The 8,309-nt window shown below is 53.9% G+C and overlaps 1 protein-coding gene across 1 annotated transcript; it reads right to left on the bottom strand.

The window, feature by feature from the left end:
- Positions 1-3,275: 3,275 nt before the first annotated feature.
- Positions 3,276-8,309, bottom strand: LOC113211885 (peroxidase-like; the record flags this gene model as incomplete). Its single annotated transcript, XM_052276734.1, is given in 8 exon segments — positions 3,276-3,833; positions 3,981-4,285; positions 4,494-4,664; positions 4,990-5,146; positions 5,252-5,508; positions 6,698-7,289; positions 7,472-7,726; positions 8,098-8,309. Coding segments are annotated over 8 exon segments (2,034 nt in total), but the record flags the coding sequence as incomplete, so codon positions are not given.

Raw genomic sequence — 8,309 nt, 5'->3', positions numbered from 1 at the left:
GTCCGCGGCGCACCACAGACGGCTGGCTCGAGCACGAGGCAACACCTGCCTCCTGCCTTACCTTTCACCAGCGTACCTCCAGCTCCAGCATACGGATTTCATAAAATCCGTAAAATGACAAAAAACGCAAATTTGTTTTGCATGCCCACATATTTTCACGGAGTGAATAACAACACCTTAAGTTGGACCAAGTTAATCAGGTATTCACTTGAACATGGCCAATAAAGTGCACCTTATCTCATGCCCTTTGCCATTTATTTTTTTCAGGACCAGCAGGATAGAGGCCCCAAAAAGGGCAAGGAGGAGAGAGAAAGAGAGAGAGAGAGCAAGAGCAAGAGAGAGAAAGAGAGAGGGAGAGAGCAAGAGCAAGAGAGAGAAAGAGAGAGAGAGAGAGAGAGAGAGACTGACTTGTCCAGCAAAGGCAAACAAAACAGACTTCCCGTCCCGTGCGCGTACGTGTCCCGGCAGAAGAGTGCGATTCACCCCCAACCCCCCCCCCCCTCCCTCTCTCTCTCTTTCTTTCTCTCTCCCCCTTTCTGGCTCTCTTTGCACTCACCAGGGCCCCTGTGCCCCCCCTCGCCCCCTCCCCGACCGTCTCTTTTCGTCTCTCTCTCACATCCCTCGGCCCGCTCGCACTGTCGTCCGATTTTTCCTCTGCCGGCACAAGAAAAAGGCTTTTGCTCCCTGCCGTGTCGCGGCGGTGGTGGTGGTGGTGGTCGTGGAGGAGGTGGTGGAGGAGGGGGGAGGGTGGCCTCAGAGCTCAGCCAATCACAGCGCGGCCCGGTCCTGGCGCGCTCCCCATTGGCCGCGCGCTGCGGGGGGTGGCGGGGAGGGTGGCTGCGACTGCAGCCTGCCGTGTGCGGCGCGCGTGGTATTGTGTGTGTGTGCGTGTGCCCTCCTGATCATTCACCGTCCCGATAAAGTCAAATAATAAAAAGGCGCAGATCGGGATGTTCGCGAAAAGGTCGTGGTGCGTCGCGTCGGAGTTTGTCGTCGTCGGTGGCCCGGATGACGTCGCGACGGTCCTGGTTCACGACTTGTGTCGAGGAAGGATGTCTCCCGTCCTGGGGACGACGACGCCTTCCTCGCCAGGCAAACACCCGCGCCAGGATGTAACCCCCCGTCGTCGCCGCCCTTGTGCCGTCAGCGCCCTGCTGGAGTCCGGCCGCAGCGCGTCTAAGTCCCCGGGCGGAGCGCGCCGGGCCGGTAGGCAGCGCGCCGACACTCGCGCGGGAGGGTGGCCTACCCGCACGGCGGCACCTCCCCGACGCGCCGCGCCGCCCTGCCCTGCCAGCAGCGGTATTACTCACCACGGCTCCCCTCGCGCCTCACTTGGAAATATATCCACGTAATTTTACAATTTGGTGTATTTTGTATGTACAAATTAAGTCGTAAATTTGCGGCAGCCCAACAATTACCAAAGTCGAAACGAAATAGAAATTTACAATTCCATTTATTGTAGTTCTAACGGCACACCTCATGGAAAATTTTACCGAAAACCCACGATTAAGTTTCACATTGGAAAACAAATGCAAAGGCCTCCAAATTACTACTTACTAGTTACAAGAGCGCGATGCGTTTTTTCATTTTATTTATATATATTTTAAAAATGTACCTATTATGTACATTTTCCCAAGATGAAGGTATGGAAAGGAAAATTGGGAACACTAACTGAATCATGCGACAGCCGCGGTTGTGCGTAACATTTAACCTCGGCACATGAATGTAAAATGTAGCCTACTCCTCTGCAACAACCTCTTTCTCCCGCTCTCTGTCTCTCTACCACTCTCTCCCTCTCTCTCTCTCGCACTCGGCCTAGGTACGGGCGCGCGGAATCACAACCGCTTTGGGTTGGTTTATTCACCGTGCTCTACATGGATGATTATTTTATTGGACGTGTCGGGCTCGTCTCTGTCTCGCACCCTCCCTCCCTCCTCTCCCGCTCTCTCTCTCTGTCTCTCTTTCTCTCTCTCTCTCTCTCTCTCTCTCTCTCTCTCTCTCTCTCTCGTTGTCGTGGAGTGGTGTTGTTGTTGTTCTTAGTCGCAGGGGATGGAGGGCGGGTAGGGAGGGAGGGGGCGGATACTGTGGCGGTAATGTGCACTCAGCTGATTAGCTGCGAGGAACGCGCGGGGCGGCTCCCAAGAGCGAGAGAGAGAGCGAGAGCGAGAGAGAGGTGCGCACACGAGGAGAACAAAAAGAGGAGGGCGTAGAGTCGATAATAACAGTCTGGTCGGGGAGGGGGGAGGAGGAAGCGGAAACGGAAGTCGTCGGCGCTGAAAACGGGATCGCTTTACGACGCTTACGCCGCCTCCTCGTTCCGATATGGATGATGATTGTTATCGTCCCAGTTGATGAGGATCATAAGGTTTCTACAATGTTGAAGCTGGAAGCTGTTTTATTATCTAGTCTTCCTAAAGTAGGATAATATTTATATTATAATGTGTTTCAGTATAGTTAGTTGGTCACTGCTTGCCGTTTAACTACTACTATCTGTTTCGCTTGACCGAGAGTGTATTGCACTTGTCCGTACGACTTTTGTTTATTCCCCGAGTTTGGGGAGGGGAAGGGGAGGAGAGGGGGAGGGGAAGGGGAGGAGAGAGCAGGGCAGGGGGTAGGGCAGGGGAGAGAGGGAAGGGAAGGGCTGGCGAGCGCTAAATGCTTAATGTGGGAATGTGACGGGTCGCCGCGGCGGCGGCAGTGGCACGCTGCTACTGCTGTGCGCGGTCCCGCACAACAGGCAAGCAGCAGTCGATGGCTAATATTTTCATCCTCACTCTTTGCCCTCCCCCCTGCTACACCGCCCCGCCCCGCCCCTCACACTTGCACCCCGGCCGGTCCCCCGGGGGAGGAGGGGCAGGAGGGGATGCCGCACACCGCGCGCCCACGTCCCCGAGGGGCCAGAAGCAAGTGAATTGACACGCCGCAGCAGTGCGCCGCCACGCCGCGTGGGACCAGACCCAAGATTGTTTTCTCACTGCCCCCCTGTTCCTCCTCTCGCCCGCCTGTTCACTGTTAAAACCTTTTGCTACTTGCAGCTCTACAGAATTTGTCCATATTCACCCCTTTTTACTACCTTTTACAGTATCAGAAAATAAAAAGAAGAATTTAAGAAAATTGTTAATGTTAAATCGTGAAAAATTGGTTCGTTTTGGACAATAGTGTTCGGACGTTTCCTGAAATATTAAATAAATCGTGTTCGGGGGATCAGAAACAAAAGGGCCGGTCGTGTTGGGGAGTAAATAATCGCACAACAGAGAGCCGAGAGTACAAGAAGATTATTTCTTTTTTCTGTTTAATTGTTTTCGCTGTCTGTTGTAGGCTGCTAGCCATATGCTGAGTAGTAGTAGTTCATTTCATTGAAAATGACATAAAAGTCATAACGGTGGGTTACTTTAATCAGACTATAGAAAACATGCAATATTTTCAGAGAGCAATGAAAAATATGCCCGTGTCTGGTCACTCTCGTCAATGAGGGAATAACCTTCCCCCAGACAATAACAACTTGAAATATTAAATATCTTCCTCAGTCAAATGTTTAAACTACTTAAGACTTCTTGAAGCTCACAAAATATCACTTGTGAAACTGTTCAGGAATGCACAAAGTGTGCCGATTCACAGATTGCATAACTGGCATTTCGCAATCATATTTCTATCACGGGGACAGTCCTCCACCCGCAAGACGGAGCAGGGGCGACGGCCTGGCAGTCCTGGTCGACGCAAAGGTCGGGAGTCCGAGTTGAAGGGAGTCTCAGAAGTTGCTCGGCCGCTCGTTCTTCCAGGCGCGGATGTCGAGACGTGGGATGGCGTCGCTATTGCAGGCCACACGCTGGTTTCTGTAATTATTTTACAAAAAGAGGAAATTGATTTTTATTTTAAGTATTTAACATCTTAATCGTTACATTTTTGGAACTGTTCTAATTTTTTAACATGTAGTAAATTTTAACATGGTTTACATTAACAATTTGAAAGTAGCTACTCACACGAAGGAGGCGTGGAAGAAGGCAAGGGGCTGCATGAGGGCGATGTTGTCCGAGTTGTCGCACAGGACGCGCGCCAGGCTGGTCCGGCGGATCTGCTGCAGCTGCTCGGGCTTGAAGGAGGACGGCTGGTTGCCCTCCTCGTAGAAGAAGCGGTCGCCGCGGCGCAGCCGGCCGAACTGGTCGCCGACGATGCACGTGAAGGTGGGGCCGAGGAGGGCGCCGGGCGCGGGCCGTTCGGACACGCCCGCCGCGAACAGGTCCACCTCCTCCACGCTCGGGTACAGCGACTGCAGCACGGAGATGGCCTGCAAGCAGAGTCTCGGTTCAGTCACTCTTATGCTCAATAACATCAACTTTCGTCAAAAACATCGATGTTGATCAACGTTTGTCAAAAACAAACTATGGTCAAAATCATCAACTTTGGTCAAGATTATCAACTTGGTCAAATGGGGTAGTTTTGGGCCCAAAATTAAAAACATTGGTCGAGAGAGGCACCAAGTGGTTGTCACTCACGTCGGGGTCCATGATGCCCTGCAGGTCCTCCCAGGAGCGCGGGCGCCGCAGGCCGCACACCTGCCGCCACTCGGGGTAGCCGGGGAGGCCGTGGTCCCGGCCGCGCTGCAGGTTGAGCGCCACCAGGTCCAGCCCGAACGGCAGGTCGTTCTGGAAGAGGTGGTTGGTGATCTGCAACAGAGAGGTGGTGGTGGTGGTGGTCGGTCATCATGGTGGTGGTGGAGCTACCCTCGAGGTACTTCACTAAAAGAAATATCAGGTATACAATAAACCCTCCAAAAAAGAATAGGAAAAAATTAGAAAAAAACAAGGACAAATCGATTTTAAAAACTCGGTAGCATTAGTGAAAATCGGCAAAGTTTGGATAAAGTCAAGAGAAAACAGAAAAATCGGAGTGCGCTTTGAGTGAGTGCAGCTACCCCGCGCGCCGAGCGGCATGGAGTCCCCGCCGGCGTGGGGTGTGTCCGGAACGGTTCGGAACGGCCCGGAGGCTCACCTCCTTGGTGAAGAAGCGATCGAACTTCTGCGAGCTCTGCGTGGTGAGGCCGCGCAGCATGTCGTCCAGGCCCTCCTCCTCGTACAGCATGAAGGGCTTGAAGGCCGACTTGCTGAGCGCGAAGTTCTTCCGCACGTTACCGAAGCGGCCCACGCCTCTGCGGACAAAACGACAAAGCGATACAGTTGCTATCAAATAAAAGTACGAGTTTTAAACTGTGTTTTTGTGTGTGTTATACGAGTCATCATAATCATCATCGTACTGCAGGTTGCTGACGAGCAGCGTGTGTCCGAAGCGGAAGGCGGCGGTGGCGAAGGCGTTGGTGATGCCCGGGTTGAGCTCGCGGTCGTAGAGGGCGGTGTAGCCCGAGTCCTTGGGCGACATCTCGGCACGGTCCATGTACGGCTTGCCCAGGACGATGGGCAGGAACTCGTTGTAGGTGATGTGCTGCATCTCGGCCACCACGATGCGGCGCGCCTCCTGGAACAGCTCCTCGTCCGTCCACTCCGGGCGCAGCGCCTGCAACGCGACAAAAAGGACCCCGTCAGGGTGGGCAACACACCGCGCACCGTGCAATCGCCCCCCGGTCGGTCGGTCGGTCTGATGGGAGCTGACTCGCCACGCTCGGCTGGACTTCATGTAAAACAGAGTTATATTTATTCTTCGCCGAAATGAAAAGTCGTGTGTGTGTCTGGAAATATTCTCCTTCTCGCGTCCTGGGACTGCTGCGCGAGTAGAGAGCAATTTAATAAATGACCGCGACTGCCTGCGCCTTCCCTGCTCGGCTATGGGAACTTTGCGCGGCTCTAATGCAACAGCAGTGCCAACCGGAGCTGTCCGTGACACTGCACGTCAGGTCAGGGTGGTAAACCCACAGAAAAAAACAATAACAAAAAAAAAAGTTCTTCCTCATTCGCAAGTTGGTTAATTTTCCTCCTTCACTTGGTTTGTTTGTAGTATGTGCGCGTACCTCCAGCGTGAGGGTCAGGACGTTGTGCTCGCACAGCTAGTTGTGCTGTTCATGACGGCCAGGCCACTTCTCAAGACTGTTTCTACCAGAGGGCCTCTACTAGAGGGTCTCTACCAGAGAGTCTCTACCAGATGGTGCGTCTACCTAACTCTTCCTACGTCCAAAGCCGGGGCCACCCGGTTGTGCTCGCGCAGCCAGACGGTATGTGCATGAGCGCAAGTTCGGACAGTCCCTAAGACTGTCGTTAACAAGAAAGTTCCCACCATATTTTCTCTATTAGAGAGTATCCACCAGATATTCTCTTCAATAGTTTTTTTTTTTTTAACAAAAAGCTTCAAGAACACCTGGGTCTCTACCAGAGAGTCTCTACCAGATGGTATCTACCTTACGCTTCTTACGTCCAAAGCCAGGGCCACCCGGTGTGCTCGCGCAGCCAGACGGTGTCTGCATGAGCGCAAGTTCGGACAGTGTCTAAGACTGTCTCTACCAAGAAAGTTCCCACTTCTCTACTAGAGAGTATCTACTAGAGATTGTCTTTCATAGTTTTTTTTTCACAAAAAGCTTCAAGAACACCTGGGTCTCTACCAGAGGGTCTCCAGGAGCTGGTCTCTACCAAAGGGTCTTCACCAGAGAGGGTCTCGCGCCGGTTGTGCTCGCGCAGCCGGGCGATGTGCATGAGCGCCAGGTCGGGCCGTCCTCGAGACAGTCTCTGCCAGCTGGTCTCTACTTCACCCTTACCTGCAGTGCGGAGGCCACCCGGTTGTGCTCTCGCAGCCAGACGGTGTGCATGAGCGCCAGGTCGGGTTGCTCGTTGACTCGTCCGTCGCCCGACACGAAGCACGCGGCGCCGCTCGTGTCCTGGCACTCGGTGGGGTTGGCCGGCAGCATGGAGCGGCCGCGGACGTTCTGCTCGCGCAGCCGGCCGCCGTTGAAGAGGCGCAGCTGGCGCAGCTTGTTGGCGTCCGAGCCGTACACGTTGGAGCCGTCTAGGAAGCCCGTGATCTGGTTCATCTGCTCGCGGGGGCCGAAGTTGCACTCGGGCCGCGGGGCGGGCAGCGAGCGCACGAACTCCATGCAGCGCTCGCCGAACGGCGCGAGGAAGCGGTCGTCGCGGGGCACGGGGATCGGGAAGCAGTCCGGGTGCGAGACGCGCGGGTCCGACACCTGGCCGTCCTGGCAGCACGAGATGCCGACGCCGTTCTGGCCCCGCGAGATGGGCGTGTGCGTGAGGTCGTGGTCCAGGAACTGGCCCCACTGCATCAGCAGCAGAGTCACGTTGTCCGAGGGCCGGTCCGACTCCTGGGCCAGCCGGTTGCTCACCAGCCGCGCACTAAACAAACGAATAAAAATCTAGGAAAAGAATCTAGAAAAACATCTAGAAAGAAAAATCTAGAAAAAAATCTTAAAAAAAGCTAGAAAAAAAAATATTGAAAACAAATCTAGAAAACAAATCAAAAAAAAATCTAGAAAAAATCTAGAAAAAAGGAATTTTTATTTTTATTTTCAAATGACCTGGGCAGCGGGGCGCCGTTGAGCATGGCGCGCGGGGAGTTGACGCCGTCGCCGTACTTGGGCGGCAGCAGGCGCTGCAGCGCCGCGCCCTGCGAGCCCCATCGCGAGTTGACGACGTTGTTGCAGGTCGCGTCCGGGGTGCGGTACTTGCCGACGCGGCACGGCAGCCGCCGCGGGCACAGGTCCGCGATGACCGTGTTGAGCACAGAGAAGCGCGGCAGCGCGAAGGTGCCCTGGTCGGCGCTCAGCTGGAACCTGGCGGTATGTGCAGAACGTTTTAGACGGTCGTGAAAAAACAACAACAATAAGAACCAATGGATCACCTCACATCCTCTAAAATAAAATTAGGAAAAAAGACAAGAAAGTTTCAATTTAAAAAATATGGCGTACGCTTGAATTCATAGTAAAGTGCACCCCTCTCTACTAGGCAAGGGTTGAAAATTTTCAAAATTTTCCAGAAAATTTTCGGAAAATTCCTGAAAATTTCCGAGAAATAACAGAAAACTTTCTAAGTCTGTAAAAAAAATTTATTCATAGCCGGAAAATTTCAGGAAATTTTCCGGGAACTTTTCAGGGCTTTCAACCCTAATCGGCCCTAACGACCCTAATCTGCGAGCGGCACTCACTCGTTGAGCAGGTCGAGCGACGCCTCGACCGACGACTGCGCCTGCTTGCCCGAGTTGAGCGTGTTGTTGGAGGTGGGGAAGAGCTCAAGGTGGCGCTGCGCGGCCGAATCAGGCTGCAGCACGCGGTTCAGGTTGACGAGCTGCTGCTCGAGCTCCTGGCGCTCGCGCAGCCGGCGCACCCCTTGCTCCGCGGCCGTGCTCAGCTGCTGCGG

Source organism: Frankliniella occidentalis, unplaced genomic scaffold, assembly GCF_000697945.3.
Source record: "Frankliniella occidentalis isolate FOCC.00 unplaced genomic scaffold, Focc_3.1 Scaffold9, whole genome shotgun sequence".
In the NCBI taxonomy this organism is placed as follows: domain Eukaryota; kingdom Metazoa; phylum Arthropoda; class Insecta; order Thysanoptera; family Thripidae; genus Frankliniella; species Frankliniella occidentalis.
This window is presented reverse-complemented; position numbering and strand designations above follow the sequence as displayed.